The sequence below is a fragment of the Dissoconium aciculare genome (genome assembly GCF_010015565.1).
Source record: "Dissoconium aciculare CBS 342.82 unplaced genomic scaffold K489scaffold_3, whole genome shotgun sequence".
Lineage (NCBI taxonomy): Eukaryota > Fungi > Ascomycota > Dothideomycetes > Mycosphaerellales > Dissoconiaceae > Dissoconium > Dissoconium aciculare.
The window spans coordinates 429,048-443,851 of NW_022984953.1; the positions used below are offsets into that span (position 1 = coordinate 429,048).

The following is a 14,804-nucleotide window of genomic DNA, read 5'->3' on the forward strand; positions in this document are numbered from 1 at the left end:
TCTCGTCGCTGCGTGAGAGGAACTGTATACATATGTGTCCCGCAATTGAAGCCTCGTCCGGCACTGTCTCCACATGAAGCCAAGACGTAAGGATTTGCAGTGCGTGGGAGATCATCTGTACATGCAGCACACCCTCGAAGGCTCCTCGACGCGCCTGTTTCAAATTTCCTGTGCACAACTAGACTTTTTTTCCGCATTCTGACCGCCAGCCTCTCATCACTGTCGGCAGTAGTGGATACGTGGAGCATTGCCGCATGTCGCACCGATTAGCCCCATGAGTCATCAATGCTGGAAAACCTTGCAGGCCGATCTGTGATAACCAGAATGAGAGCGTGTGGGACGTGGACCATGCGTGCGGGAATGATCGCGTGGTGACAACTTTGGAATGTTCCTCTCTGCCCCAGATTTCCTCACCTGCACCTCCAGGGCTGCACTGACTGTTTTCCTACCCGTTGATCCGCCCGCCGCCCCGCCCCGTTGTTTGCTGCTGTCTATCGTTTGCAGTTTGCGGTACTGGACACGCACCACCACGCATTGTCTTATCCTTCTTCATTCTTCCAAGGCTGTTCTCTGGCTACGCAGTACAGTGCAGTGCAGGCTGGGCCTGAATGTATGGGTACAGTACGTTCTGCAGGTACTGCCGGCCTTTTTCATCCGTATATTGCCACCAGTACTGCGAGTAACAACGATAATGATGATGCATAGCACAATACGGCAACGAATGCCATAATCGGCAGGTTGCAGGCAGGCACGTTCACCATCGGCACTGGTGATCGGGTTGTCAAACCGTCCAGACTGCCCAGGCGTCTCGCGCTATCATCACAGGAAGGACCTGTCGAGCCAGCCAGACTGCCGCGCGATGGTCGTGCTGCGGTAGAATATAGGATGGGAGTAATCTTTATATTTAGTAATGTCATACACCTGGGCACTTTCCCTGTCCACAACTGGATTGGAATGGATTGGTTTGGATTGAACTGGACTAAAACAATCAACTGCTTCACCGGGCGGCGTTGCAACCAGCACTACTCCATACTACATCCTGTACTCCACATACTTCCACTACAAACTGCTGGACTTGGTCACAGAATTCTTCCATCACTTTAATGAGTATCCCCACTCTCAGTCATTCTTCTTAACCTCGACATCGCTATTTTTTCCAACATCTAATCGCTTCGCCCTGCACCTTCGTGTCTCCCTATCTGGCTCGCCGTCGACTTTGACGGGCCAGAAGGGACACAGTTGCTGGTGCGCCGAACTGATTACAACCCGGCGGGGACTTTGATGCCTCCCAAGGCTAAATCGAAAAATACTCCAAACCAGCACGACAAACGTCACGAGAACGGACTCGCGCCTCCTGGCAAGCGAGTCACGAAACAGCGCTCGACCGGCCAGCTCAATGGACTTGGCAATGGCAAACCCACGTCCACCATTACGCCGCCGGCGCTGCCTTCGACGGGCCTAAATTCAGGCTTTCGGTTTTCACTACCAGCAGACAGCAACCGATCATCAATTGCAAATTCTACGACTACCACGACCGCTTCGACGTCCTCATCTTCCACGGCCATTCCCATCGCGGCGAGGAACAATTCCATCGTCGATGTCGCCAGAAAACCCGCGGTATCACTGGAAGGACAGGCATTAAGAGAGAGGACGTCTTCAGATGTGACGGTGGAGGAGATGGATGTTTATGGAGAATTGGGAAGGGACAGCCTGTACGAGCACTCGGCTTTGCTCGCAGGTGATTCGGCTGCATACCGGAGAAATTCAATATATGCGGCAGGATCTCTCTCGACCTTTTCCACCATTCTGGCATCCTATCCTCTCCGAGACGCCATCTGCATCCTCATCTTCCTGCTGTGCCTTCCACCTTCTCTGGTCGTGGTCGTCCAATGCCTCTTTGCTTCGCTCAACTTCGTCCCGCCTACCGCTGGGCTCTCGCTGTCCACTCTGTCCAACATCAAAGAGATCTTCAATTCTTCCAATGTCGGTTACCCTGCCGTGGCGACATTGCTTTTTGTCGATCTAGTCTTCTGGGTCCTCTGGCTGCCGCTATGGAAGCCCATCCAGGGCATCATCCTGGATTTGTCCCAGGCAGTCATCGCAATCTCTTTGAGTGGTCCAGCGGCCAGCAATGTCGGGCCGACGTATAGCATTGCAACATGTGCAATCGCTGTCTGCATGGTCCATGTGCTTCGTTATCGGGCAATACACCTAACTGCCCTTGATTACCTCCGCTCCGTCATCCACAAAGTGGGCATCAATTCTCAATTTGATATGCCTTTTTTCGCGACGTCTTTCTATTCTTCTTCGGCCATCGAACGGGGATGGCCTTTTACAATCGTTCGAACTATACTCGGAATACATATATTCGCGCAGGGCATCACTACCTGCATCCGTCACACCCTCGTCAAAGCTAATGAAAAGGATGCCGACCTGACGTTACCTAAGGTCGATCCTGAGCAAACGTCTGCTGCAGATACAACATCGTCCAGGCTGAACCTAGCCGCGACAGACATGGTACAGCAGCCGCATACAGCCCCGAGCACTGATGGCCGTCCACCAGGACCCTCGCCCGCTTTGCGAGGGTCATTTCGCGACTCAAATCACAAAAAGAAGCGAAAACAGGCCAACCAGGTTCGGAATCAACAGCCGCTCTGGGCCGCTATTGCTAGTACTAAAGTCACTTTCGTTAAAGAAATGGAACAGCGAGACGTTGCTGATGATGCACGTGAAGCCGCTGTGACGGACAACACTACAACCTCTACACTTGCAAACACTACTAACCACACCACCACCTCTCCTCTCACAAACACTCCCAACGCCATCGACCGGATCTGGATATATGAAGTTCGCGATACTGAAATCCATTTCGGTGTCGACCTCTCTGTGCCTTCTGCAACCGCGACGAGCGAAGGACAGTGCAAAGCAGACACCTTACCTTCGACGATCGATCGTCTCAAGCCGTTCTTCATCCGTGTGAACGGCGCCACCTGGAGCTCAACGCGAATTCACGCCATGCCAGCCAGTGAATCAGCCAGCCTTCAGGCGCCCCATCACTTCATTGGCGAGATCTTTGGGCTCGCACCTCTCAGCAGCTACCGCTGCGAGGTTGTAAGCATTGCCAGGATGACGCCATTGTGTTCTGCCAGCTTGATCACTCGGGCTGCGCCCACAGCTGAGCAAGTAAACGCCGCTCCTCCTCCGCCACAGCATCCGACCCTTCGGCCTTCTTCGCCGAAGACAACGCTCAAACAGTCAATCCAATCTGCTGAAACCAAGCTCAGCGACGCTCGGAATCGGGCCAGAAAAGCCAAAAAGGACCAGCGAGCAGCGCACGCCCATGTCAAGAACGAGATCAGCAAGTTCAGATCCGCGCTGGATAATTCGTCTGCCAATGATGAGAAACACGAGCGCCGACTTTTGCAGATCTCTCAGCACAAGAAACAAGCCGAGGAAGCAACCGCCGAACTGAAGACGCAAATCGACAGCTTCGGCGAGACTCCCGCGGCAGAGCAAGCAAAATATACGGCGAAGAAAGGAGTTTACAATCTTGCTCTACAGGCGAAGAAAGCTGCGACCCAGGATCTTGACAGTACGAAAGCTGGCTTGGAGAAGGATCTCAACTCGGTCAAATCGGAAATCTCTTCGGCCGAGGAGAGAAGTGAGAAGCTCAAGGCAAAGATCACCCAACGCGCTCAAGAAGTGGAGAATATGCAAATCAAACAGCAAGCCGATCTCGCAGCTCAACAGAAACGGGACACGGACCGCGGTCACATGTATCTTGGGCGCCAGAACAAGGAGCAAGAGATCCGCTATATGATCTCTAGTCTGGAACATGAGATGCAGACTCACTCGCGTAAGGCGCAAGAAGTCTGGCACGAGATCTCCGCTCTCCAGCACTGGCCCGGCCAAGCGCATCCTAGCTACCCCAGCGGCAACAATTTCGCTTCGCCCTCGCCTCCAGACAGTCTCAGTTCCAACGGCGCAATGAACGGCAACAATGTTCTTCCTTCCTCCTCTCACAACTCCAACGGCTTCTCCTCCAACGGTACCTATCCTCATCAAGCCTTCCAGCCTTCTCTCCTCTCCGCCGCCCCACTCTCCACATCTTCCTTCGCCCCCCGCGGCAGGAGCTCCTCCATGCTCAGCCAGTACTCCGGCTTCACCGACAATGGCGACGACACGGCCATCCCTCCCGAGCACCAACAACAGCCCCGTCACCCCAATACCTGGCCTTATCCAACTCCCGACAACATCAATCGCAAGGCCAGCGACGGCGAAGCTTCCTCGGAGAATACCTCGGGCGGAGGCAGTCTGACGAACGGTAGCACCAATGGCTCTAACAGTCCTCGTCCGGACGCGAAGCCTTTCATCCCGGCAACGGTGGTTGGTAGGAAATTGGAGAGTCCTGGCACGATTGGATCAGGGAGATAGAGCGATTTTCGTGGAATCCGGTACTGACTGGCTGCCTGTGTGTGTCAGGTGAGGCAAAAGTGGTAGGTGTTTATTGGTACATTCTTTGCAAGACATAGTGCGGCAATTCAACGTATGTGTGTGTTCTGGTTTACTTCTACTCCTTTGCTCTCCGTCTGTGCGCGTCTACATTCCCTGCTTGCTTACACCAACTTTCGTATTGTTCCGTGATGCCGAACGGTCCATTTGATGCTTGGACGCCAAATGCGGTGTCCCGAAACGGTCTAGCGGGCGCGGGCAAGCCTCCGCCAACACGTCGAGAAGACTTCCACATAAACTGATTGAGATATATATCGTATAGGTCGATCTGCAACTGTTAGTGTTTTGGCATCCACGATTAAACTCACGTGGCTCAGTGGCTACAGTCCTCCACTCAACAGATTATGGAGAGTTCCCTTGTTCGAATCAAGGCGTGAGTAACTACAACGCTTGCTTTTTGGTGTTGGAGCATACCAAAGTTGTAGTGATCTCTACCTTGGTACCTAGGTACTGTTTGTTACGTGCAGGCTTTGCGCCTGGAGCTGGAATCTCGAGCCGTTTTCATATGGCTCTTAATCGAAGGAAAGTGTTTCTTCTTCTATAGGTCCCAATGTGCATCGTTCACCGGCCCAGTAGCTACAGCCTTTCTTTTGCTCTAAATGAAAGCATCGAGGCCATGTTCGAAGCAAGTGTTGGCAAGTCAGTCTCCGATGGCTACTGGGGTTTTTGGAAGATGTAGCAGTTTTGTGCCCTTCCTCGGCTGTACTGAAGCTGGGGAAAGAATGGGTCGGCTGTGGGATTGCACAGCTTCACAACTTTCGACGGACAGCATACCACTTGTTTGTACTATGGCAACTGCTATTACAAGTGCTTCGAGGCCACGAACTACGGCGAGCAGATCATATAATGTTCAGGAAGGTGTTGGTCCATATTGTAAGTGTGACAAGCAGCACATTGGCGGTGTCCCAAAACGGTAAAGACGTCAGGTTGAGGCATCATATATTGGTTTTATCTGATTTGTTCACCATCGAGGATCCTGGGAACCTTACAACATCGCTCACGTGGCTCAGCGGCTACAGCCTTCCACTTAAAGACTTTGGAATGATCCCTTGTTCGAATCAAGGCGTGAGCAAGAAGCCTGCGTGAAGCAGCCAAGCTTTTTGCTTATCTGCATGACCATCTCAGAAGTCCTGTGGACATCGACGGGCGACGATGATGCTTGCTGGTCATCGATTGTTTGATCTTCAACACTGCTACTGAGTGCACAGATCTGCACTACCAATCAGGAATCAGATCGTTGACCTTCTTTGAGTTTCCTCGTAGGATCGCTCTTGCCCCTTCGGCGCCAACCACAGGGAGTTTCGGCATGCCTTTCTTCTTCATGTGGCCGGGAATAAGCTTGGTATCTATCAGTCCCGCTTGAACCAATACACTGGCTTGGTCCCAGTAGATGTGCTCACTCTCCATCTTTGAGCCGCGAACATGGAAGATTGACACTATCACAACTTCGATCTGCAGATTTGTCGGTGGGACGCCGGGGAGTAGCCATGGGACCGCCTCGGAGTGCTTGAAGGATAGGAATAGCTCATCGACTACTCGATCTGTACCGGTGGTCCGGCTCAGAAGTCGGATGTTGCCATTTGATTTGACGGGGAGAGGCGTAAAGAAGTTGGTGTTAAAATCGTCAATGTCATCGGTGCCGATCCCGCCCGTCAATGTTGGACCAAAGATGACTTGTGCGCCTTCATGAACGTTGTCCATTGCCTTTTCGGCCTTTCCCGATTTCACGAGCTGTGTCTGGCGATCTCGAACCGCCTCGATTTTATTTTCGATGCGGAAGTCCTTTCGGACAGTCGAAATGCTACGAGTAAATGCTACGCCATCGGCGACAGCATCGTATTCATCAAGATTATGCTCAGCAAAACCGGGTTCCACGCCCGAGTACGTGTATGCTTCGTATGCGAGCTCCAAGGTCTGGCCGTGGCCAGCTCCTGGATCAATACGTTTGCGGACACTCTTGCGCTTGCCTTGAATTCCGAGCACCTCGGAGGTCTTTCGAACATCGACTTCGCCGCCTGCGAGATGGACCAATATTTGCACGCTATTCGGGAACTTAGTTCCGATGGCTGGAATTGCACTGGGATAATACGCCACAATTGCCACAAGGCGAGGATTGTTCGGCTTGGTGTGGGCCTCCAGGATCAACGATGCCGCATCGCCAAATGCTATTGCCACAGTATAAGTCATTGCATGACCTGAAGCCGGTGTTCAGATGCAAGGGCGGAGTATTACAGTACCCACGATGGCATACTGCTCCGACACGCCAAAGTTGTCGCCGACAGTGTGGACCCGTCGAATGAAGTCGTTTCCTCCTTTCAACAAGGGAACATATTGCACATCGAAGCCTTCGCTGGTCCATTGCTTGATCGTTTCGTCGTCGAAGTCCTCGGATTCCGCGGTGAGGACGATATGTGCGACTTTGGACTTATTCAGGACATTGGAGAAATTCCTTTCTTGACTGTTGAACCATGGTGTATCAAATGCTGCCATTTTGTGTCGGGTGCATAGTGGTTGTGAGGTTGATGCTTACCACGCATCTGAGGTCGAAGGTTATCGTGATCGGTACTTGTGTTCAAGTAACACAAGTAACCAGCACATACCCGATGTACGTAGTGCGGAACAACGCCGGCTTCGAGCGAGCCGGTCACGATGCGCAACATTTCGAGAAGTACTGAAGCGAAAGTGTTGCAGGATCCCAGCTGCTGGTGAAGCTGAGGCTGCGAAAGTGCCGCTGCTCGATGCCGTCATTGGGCGCGTCTTCCAAAATTTGATCGCGTCACCTTCGTGAATTCAATTCAGCTTCTCCACAGCAGTGTCCCATCAACCATCAACAGTATCTCAGCAAAGCTCTCTTTCTGTCGGCTGCTCCGGACCGATACTTAGTTGTGAAGATAGCCATGTGAACTTCATGCAAGATCGCATCGTCGAACTCCCGAGTGGTGACAGTTCATCATGCCTCTCGGATTTGAGCGCTTGAACGAGCGGCAACAGCGCCCTAATGCGAACATCAACTTCATCAAGCCGCTGGAGACGGCAGACAAGGCGATTGCCGAGGATTTCTTGCAGCGAATCGCGGCGCAATGTTATCCTGTCATGAAGAAGAACCACATTTCAGTAATGTCATTGGAGGAGTATCCGCCCAACCCCGAATTCCTCGGTCGCAATTTCAACGCCGGCGAGGTCATTCAGCTCGTACTAAAGAACAAACAAGGTCAGTGGCTTAGCATGAAGTTCGTCCAAATGGTCATGATGCATGAGTTGGCGCACTGCAAGCAAATGAATCATAGTCGCTATTTCTGGAATGTCCGCAACGAATATGCAAAAGAGATGGAAGAGCTTTGGCGGCAGAAATACGTTGGCGAAGGCATGTGGGGGCGTGGCAGAGGGCTTAACAGCGGTCTATTCATTCATGATCGTGCCCCGGATAACTCTGAGATCCCAGAGCACTTATGTGGCGGATCATATCGACGGCGTGGTCACAAGCGAAAGCGAGGCGCAGCCGTCGGAAGCGAGACTCAAGAGAAGTTGACGTATGCGGAACGGCAGCAACGGCGCATTGCTCGGAAGTTCGGAAAGCATGGAGAAGGATCTTCGCTGGGTGATGATGAGCTGCTGCGTGGTGCACTGGAAACAATGAACGGTGGAAAGCGCAGTGCCGGCAAGCCTCGAGTTGCAAACAGTAAGCGAGGGAGAGAGCTTCGAGCGAATGCCGCTCTGGCGCGATTCGAACAGAACAAAATCAAGAAAGAGGAGCTGTGTGATGGGAGCGAGACGGAGTCCGACTGGGAGGATAATGATCAACCCAGAATATATGCCGAAGATGGCGTGCGAATCAAGGACGAACACGGCCATGATCTGATAAAGGTTTGTGGCGAAGGGGGTGAGGATGAGGAGGACAGTGCGAAGGATGAGATGAATGAGTTGCGTCAGTTGGGATGCGTACGAGGTCAGAAACCCAGCGCCGACAGCACGATCAAGACTGAAGAAATCGATGGTTCTGAGACCGAATCTGAAGCGGGTGACTCGAACACGAGTATGGACACAGATCATGCCCGCCTAAAAATTCGCGAAGACCAGAAATCGGTCGTAGAGCCAAGATCTGAAACCGAGAGCGAAGTCGAAGACATACCAGAGAAAATTACACGAAATACGCCAGCCGCAGTCAATGGCAGTCCTTACTCTACGCTCAACGCACATCTGCAGGCCAACGACAGCATTACAACTCGCCGAACTGGAGCTTCCCCCGTTGTTGAGCCGAACATGCCTGATCAGCCTGCAACAAGCATGGCGACAACTACAGCACTATCGTCGGTATCGCTTATCTGTCCAATCTGCTCTCTGGAAAACAATGAGGCGTCCCCAACCTGCATCGCTTGCTCACATGTACTCCTGCCACATCTTATACCAAATCATTGGCGATGTCAAAGTGAGACCTGCAAGATGTCAGAATATATCAATGCTGGCGACGTCGGTCGATGTAACCTCTGCGGAGCACAGAAGCCCAAGGCTATAAGCTCGGCTCCTGCTGCGACTGGCCGAGATTTTGGCATCACGAGAGCTGATATCTTGAGATGGGATTAAATATGAGCTCATGCGAGTAACGATAATGACTGTATGAGCACAATGATTTTGTTTTCAGGATCGGGCTGAATCCCTCGACGTGATAATTTGCTTGCTTGATTCCAGGTGTCCATAATTTTTATCACAACCACCGACATGGCTCGATCCCTTTCCAGTCCCAGCAGGCTGGTATTTCTGACACCATAATATGGCTGCGTGCCGCTGCGAGTAGGACCGTTCCGTCTGTTCAGCCATTAGATCCCGAGTCAAGCCGTCGTCCCGTCTCCAATAACCGAATTTACGGGGCTGATTTCCGATCGTGAATCGGCTCGGCTGCAGCCGAACCTTGAAATTGGTGGAGCGCGAGCACAGACGGCGGTTTTCGTGGCCGCGCTCCATGAATTCAAGTAAAGATTTATCACACCTTTCTCCCTCTGGACGTTACACATGCAAATGCATTTCGAACGATACGAATGAGGGGAATAGTGCTTGACTGTTCAGTTCGTACTAATTTCTTTTGCGCTGCAGTCGGGATGTTTGCTTCTGTTCCCAAATTTCTTTCACGACCAAAATTTTCTCCTCGATTATAGCGAATCGCAAATCGACACTGCAGGCACGATAAATCACACCCGCTCAGGCTACAAAGCATCAAGCCTTTTCAATATGAGCAAGAGTGAGCCGTCTGCAGCCAATCATGGCATCAAACGCAAGCGACCAAGATCCGATGGACCAAACTCATCACCGCTTGCGGCCAAGAAGCAGAAATTATTGCAATCGCGGCAAAAGCTTCCCATATTCAGCCGCGCGCGGGATATACGTTCATTGATGAGCAAGCACAATGTCCTCGTTCTCTCAGGTGAAACGGGTTCTGGAAAGTCAACTCAAGTCCCGCAATTTCTACTCGAATCCAGATGGTGTACGGGCAAAATTGCCATCACGCAACCGAGACGAGTTGCCGCAATCAATCTGGCCAGACGTGTAGCAGAGGAAATGGGAAGTCCCCTCGGATCAGCAAGTCCAGCTAGTAAAGTCGGGTACAGTGTCCGGTTCGACGACAATACTAGCCCATCCACTCGGATCAAATACCTCACCGAGGGTATGCTTTTACAAGAGCTTCTTCGCGATGCAAAGCTGAGTCAATATAGCTGCATCATAATAGATGAAGTTCACGAACGAAGTGTCAATGTCGACCTCCTGCTAGGTTTCTTGAAGGCTTTAGTATATGGCCAACGGAAGGACTCGCTGCGGATTGTAGTCATGAGTGCAACAGCGGATGTGCAGGGTATTTCCGAATTCTTTGCGACCCCACCGGGCCCTGCAAAAGACCCTACAGATGGCACTGTTGCAGTTGCAGTACAGCCGTCGGACATGGTCGGAATATGTCACGTGGAGGGGCGACAATTCACAGTCAAGACGCACTATCTCGACAAGCCAGCAGAGCCACTGAGCGATGCGGCGATGTCTCGAATCTTTCATATTCACATCAAAGAAGCATTACCTGGAGATATTCTTGTGTTCATGACCGGGCAAGAATCGATTCAAGGACTACAAAAAATGGTGGAAGACACCGCAGAGAGACTCCCGAATGACGTTCCAAAGATGCTAGTCCTACCGCTCTATGCCGCTCTGCCACAAGAGGCACAACAGCGCGTCTTCAATCCGGCGCCGCGATTCACGCGCAAAGTGATCCTGGCTACCAACATTGCGGAAACATCCGTCACAGTACCCGGCGTGCGATTTGTCATCGACGGCGGAAAATCGAAAGTCAAGAGATTTCACAATACCCTAGGCTTCGAGTCTCTCGTAGGAAAAGCCATTTCAAAGTCGTCTGCTGATCAGCGCAAAGGTCGTGCTGGTCGTGAAGCGCCAGGGCAATGCTATCGACTCTATACAGAGAAAAGCTACAACGAACTCGAGCCTCAAATGTCACCTGAGATTCAGCGTAGTAATCTAAGCTCTGCTGTTCTTGCCATCAAAGCTCGCGACCTCGATACCTCTAGCGGCGGTATGGACGACATCCGCTTCTTCCCGTTTCTTACACCTCCAAGTGACGATGCACTCGAACGAGCTTGTCTGCAGCTACATTGGATTGGCGCACTCGATGCGAAGACCGGTAAGATCACTCCTCTCGGTCGCCAGATTGCTCGAATGCCGCTCCCTCCCCAACTCGGCCGCGTCGTGCTCGAAGCAGCGAAACCAGAGCGCGACTGTCTTCGAGACGTAATCGATATCGTAGCTTGTTTGAGTGTTGAGAGCATATTTCTTCCCGCAGAGACCGAAGATGCCAGAGAAAAGGCTGCCGAGGCCCGGTCACAGCTGTTTCGTAGAAGCGGCGATCACATGACCTTACTTGCCACAATGCAAAGCTACGCTGCGGAGACCAGCGATCGCAAGCGATGGTGTCGCGACCACATGTGCTCTCACCGCGCTCTCAAAGCCGCAATGGATGTCAGGAAACAACTCCTTTCGCAGTGCATTTCGCAAAGAATGCTGCCTGCCTCCGCTGTCGACACAAACGCTTCGGATGGGCCGCGGATACTTGATGAAGCTGCCGAAGCGAAAATTCTCCAGTGCTTTCTCCGTGGGTTTGTGGATCACCTCGCGAGAGTCTATCCTGATAAGGCCTATCGCTTGATGAACGGCAGCGGAAGCGGAAGTCATGTTGTGGCGATTCACCCTTCCAGTGTACTGTTCGGGAAGAAACTCTCTGCTTTCATGTTTAACGAAGTCATTTACACTACTAAGGCTTACCTACGGGCTGTCAGTGTGATCCGGTTGAATTGGTTGGACGAGATCCTGCCGCATGGAGCAGATGCAGCAGTAGAAGGTACCGCCATTGATGGCCAGTAGACAAATATCAGGGTAACCTGTTGGGTGTCGCTGCGAAAACACGATTTATCCGTCGGAACAAAGCCGCCCTCGAACGATTCTCAGCCATTATGATTGCTAGGAGTGATGGGAAGCCTGGAGATCGTCCCAGATCATCCGAAAAAAGCGAAGACTTTCACTCAAATGTGAAAGGCATACTCAAATGTATGCTCAGAGGTAGAGCTAAACATCGATGACCAGCTTTCCAAGAGGGCTTCCGAACTTCAAGCGGTCACAACCGCCAGAAATTGAATCAAGTCATCGCGGCCTTAAGCTGCAAATCTTTGCGCCCTGAGCACTAACAAGCGATGAGCAACACGGCCAGGATTGTGCTCTTTCGTCATCAGTGCACCAATCGAGAATCCACTTCTCATGATCATGGGCACTCAGGTGTGGCCTGTGTCATTAGTCTCTCGGGCCTGCACTACAATGAGTGAAATTTGGACAGCTTTTTCTGACTTGGCCACTGCCTGCCTTCTGTTTCTTTGTTCTCTGAAACGCAGATCATATCTTGCAGGGCTTCCTGGTGACGCCACATTCTTCGCGAACGTAGATTACGCAATCGACGTTGGTTCCCTGGCACAAAATTGGCTGAGTGTGTGCGGTGCCGTGTTTGATGTTCCCCGTGACAAATCCCGTAGATATTTGGCGAGATTTATCTACTACCCGCTCTGATATGGAGCATCAAGCATTCATGACACGTCCTCAACAGCCTCAAGCCATCTAGTCATCTCAATCACGTTTCCATCTAGCAATCATGTCGGACGGATCGAATCTGGCAATGAAACCTCAAGTCGTTGGCATATATGGCATTTCAGGCTGTGGCAAAACGACCCTGATCACGCAGCTCAAAGAATGTATATCTTCTGATCAATTTGAGTTTTATGACAGGAGCCAAGTGCTCTACGAAGCGGTGGAGGGCGGATAATTGGCATTTGATGCTGGAACTGCTGACGAAAAGGGTCAATGGCGTCGAAAGGCTATTCGACTGATAGCGGAGAGATGTGCTGAGAGCGGCCGCCTGGGAGTCGTTGCTGGCCACCTGTCGTTTCGGAAGAATGAAGCCCAACTCGAACGCGTGGACGCTGAAGATGACTGGGCCGCCTATACTGCCATCGTGTATCTTAACTCTCATCCGAGCTCGATTGCGCGATGGTTTGCAGGAGACCAGACGCGCCAACGGCAGACACACAGCGCCGAAAGTCTTCGAAGCTGGCAAGACCAGGAAAGGCAGATATTGCCGTATATTTGCCAGCAGCATGGTATTCTTCTCGCTCGCCTTTATCCCGATGCTCATGGAAATTTCCTCACAAAAGGTGCACGGCTCATTCAGGACCTCTGTATACACAATGAATCCTACAACATGTCGCAAGCCATTCGAGCGGTGGGCGACTTTTATCATCGTACCAGGCACTAAGTGACGATCTTGCTCGACGCAGACAGAACGCTGACGCCTTCCGACACTGGAGCCGAATTTTTCTCAGTATATTCACCACATCAAGCGGGATTCACGATGTCCTGCGCACTATGATGATCATTCTGCTCGTTTCATGATAGCTTATCCAACGAATTTGCCGAAGACTTGGCCTCCGCATTTTTCGTGAATCCATGGTTCACATCCGTAGGCTGGTGGCCGCCAAACCAGCATAAGCCCGTAAGTTTCGTATGCAATGCAGTATATACAAACGCCACGCATCTTGTGGGCCGGACCGTCATGACTCAAATCTACATAGGAAATAATGTCGCGGAGAAATGTACATGCGATGCGTTATGGGCCAGTGTTAACGACGAACACTTCGTGCGGTGTTGCCAGTACAGACCAGCTCCAAGGCGCGGGCTCTGCTCCTGTCCCTCGACATGACCAACACATCGCACCTTCCAACTTTTGAAGACAACAATTTGCAACTTTGATCACGGACGTACCTCTAGAAGGTGTTACACTCACGTTGAGTACAACGTAAATGCCCGCTGGTCAACGACGGAGACTTGTTGCGTACCTGCAACATTCTGATCGAATATGATATCAAGCAGCGACCTCGAGGTCATCAATCCCAGGAAAATGTTTAACCCAAACCCTAAGTTCACACAGACCCGTGGACATCCTTGACGCGCTTGAAGCGTAATACGCTTTGAAGAGTACACTGGTCACTTTGGTTTTCACAATAGCAGGAAACCCCATGCCACATTATGCTCTCAGCACTACATGAGGTCCTGTTTCGCGACAGAGGGAGTGGGCCATCGATGGCGACGAGATCTAGCTCTACCCAACTGGATCATTACAGCAAGTTTCCGAAGGTCAACGAGCCGGCAGGACTTGCACTTTCCAACGCAACATGAGTCCATGTGCCGCTCGCACTATTGCAACGCTGATCAGAGGGACATGTGGAGCGTATCACGCAAACTCTCGGCGAAATACTGTACTGCTGATGGAAGCCCGAGACATCCACATTGGCTGTGCCATGGAATGATTCACCTGCATTTGGGCAGAAAGAGAAACGCCAGGGTCACCTGATCCAGTGAGCAAAATGCCTCGAACGCAGCATCATGCGGGGTGGGACCGTCGGCACGATGCCGATGATATACTGTGATGAAGCACAAATGACCTGAGCAGGAAGGACCATCCAGCTCCCTTGCTCGTTCGGATAGACAGTACCGTGGTACCTGGACACCCTGCACAGCACAGTATATGCCTCTCTCTTCGGCGCGAGATTGTGCACGTGTGGCATATGGGAACTACCTGGGCATTCTACGGATAACGTTTCCTATGGGCGGGCGCTTGGCTAGAATGTGATGGGGTAGAATCGCCTGATCGACTGGCTGGAGACGGCCGAAGCCGCGGGGATGTCGGCGGCCCGCGAAGCTAC

The 14,804-nt window shown here is 51.8% G+C and overlaps 6 protein-coding genes and 2 non-coding genes across 8 annotated transcripts; 6 read left to right on the forward strand and 2 right to left on the reverse strand.

Annotated features, from left to right (window-relative positions):
- Positions 1 to 953: 953 nt before the first annotated feature.
- On the forward strand, positions 954 to 4,640 carry K489DRAFT_377469 (uncharacterized protein). Its single transcript, XM_033604162.1, has one exon. The coding sequence runs from the start codon at positions 1,282 to 1,284 to the stop codon at positions 4,432 to 4,434; it is 3,153 nt and encodes a 1,050-aa protein (XP_033461973.1). The 5' UTR covers positions 954 to 1,281; the 3' UTR covers positions 4,435 to 4,640.
- Positions 4,641 to 4,814: 174 nt separating this feature from the next.
- Positions 4,815 to 4,892, forward strand: K489DRAFT_t12. The gene has a single exon. It is a non-coding gene; the product is annotated as a tRNA-Leu (tRNA).
- A 615-nt stretch (positions 4,893 to 5,507) lies between these two features.
- Positions 5,508 to 5,584, forward strand: K489DRAFT_t13. The gene has a single exon. It is a non-coding gene; the product is annotated as a tRNA-Leu (tRNA).
- A 143-nt stretch (positions 5,585 to 5,727) lies between these two features.
- Positions 5,728 to 7,002, reverse strand: K489DRAFT_387091 (uncharacterized protein; the record flags this gene model as incomplete). The annotated part of the gene is made up of 3 exons (XM_033606289.1): positions 5,728 to 5,888; positions 5,913 to 6,677; positions 6,750 to 7,002. 3 exons carry the CDS (start codon positions 7,000 to 7,002, stop codon positions 5,728 to 5,730), a joined length of 1,179 nt encoding a protein of 392 aa, XP_033461974.1.
- Positions 7,003 to 7,318: 316 nt separating this feature from the next.
- On the forward strand, positions 7,319 to 9,199 carry K489DRAFT_377471 (WLM-domain-containing protein). Its single transcript, XM_033604163.1, has one exon. It carries the CDS (start codon positions 7,465 to 7,467, stop codon positions 9,091 to 9,093), a length of 1,629 nt encoding a protein of 542 aa, XP_033461975.1. The 5' UTR covers positions 7,319 to 7,464; the 3' UTR covers positions 9,094 to 9,199.
- A 321-nt stretch (positions 9,200 to 9,520) lies between these two features.
- On the forward strand, positions 9,521 to 10,250 carry K489DRAFT_377472 (uncharacterized protein). Its single transcript, XM_033604164.1, has 2 exons — positions 9,521 to 10,168; positions 10,218 to 10,250. The coding sequence occupies exons 1-2, from the start codon at positions 9,736 to 9,738 to the stop codon at positions 10,226 to 10,228; spliced, it is 444 nt and encodes a 147-aa protein (XP_033461976.1). The 5' UTR covers positions 9,521 to 9,735; the 3' UTR covers positions 10,229 to 10,250.
- K489DRAFT_145510 (P-loop containing nucleoside triphosphate hydrolase protein) lies at positions 10,002 to 12,225 on the forward strand. Its single transcript, XM_033599173.1, has 3 exons — positions 10,002 to 10,168; positions 10,218 to 11,430; positions 11,982 to 12,225. The coding sequence occupies exons 2-3, from the start codon at positions 10,330 to 10,332 to the stop codon at positions 12,135 to 12,137; spliced, it is 1,257 nt and encodes a 418-aa protein (XP_033461977.1). The 5' UTR covers positions 10,002 to 10,168; positions 10,218 to 10,329; the 3' UTR covers positions 12,138 to 12,225.
- A 460-nt stretch (positions 12,226 to 12,685) lies between these two features.
- K489DRAFT_145481 (uncharacterized protein) lies at positions 12,686 to 13,743 on the reverse strand. The gene has a single exon (XM_033599172.1). It carries the CDS (start codon positions 13,340 to 13,342, stop codon positions 12,755 to 12,757), a length of 588 nt encoding a protein of 195 aa, XP_033461978.1. The 5' UTR covers positions 13,343 to 13,743; the 3' UTR covers positions 12,686 to 12,754.
- Between the last annotated feature and the right edge of the window lie 1,061 nt (positions 13,744 to 14,804).

What these genes read in the sequence shown, in the direction of transcription:
- K489DRAFT_377469 (XM_033604162.1), top strand. Translation starts at nt 1,282, where the DNA reads ATGCCTCCCAAGGCTAAATCGAAAAATACTCCAAACCAGCACGACAAA.
- K489DRAFT_377471 (XM_033604163.1), top strand. Translation starts at nt 7,465, where the DNA reads ATGCCTCTCGGATTTGAGCGCTTGAACGAGCGGCAACAGCGCCCTAAT.
- K489DRAFT_377472 (XM_033604164.1), top strand. Translation starts at nt 9,736, where the DNA reads ATGAGCAAGAGTGAGCCGTCTGCAGCCAATCATGGCATCAAACGCAAG.
- K489DRAFT_145510 (XM_033599173.1), top strand. Translation starts at nt 10,330, where the DNA reads ATGAGTGCAACAGCGGATGTGCAGGGTATTTCCGAATTCTTTGCGACC. An exon ending in ACATGACCTTACTTGCCACA is followed by an intron (nt 11,431 to 11,981) that starts ATGCAAAGCTAC and finishes ATCCGTCGGAAC; the next exon opens with AAAGCCGCCCTCGAACGATT.
- K489DRAFT_145481 (XM_033599172.1), bottom strand. Translation starts at nt 13,342, where the DNA reads ATGATAAAAGTCGCCCACCGCTCGAATGGCTTGCGACATGTTGTAGGA.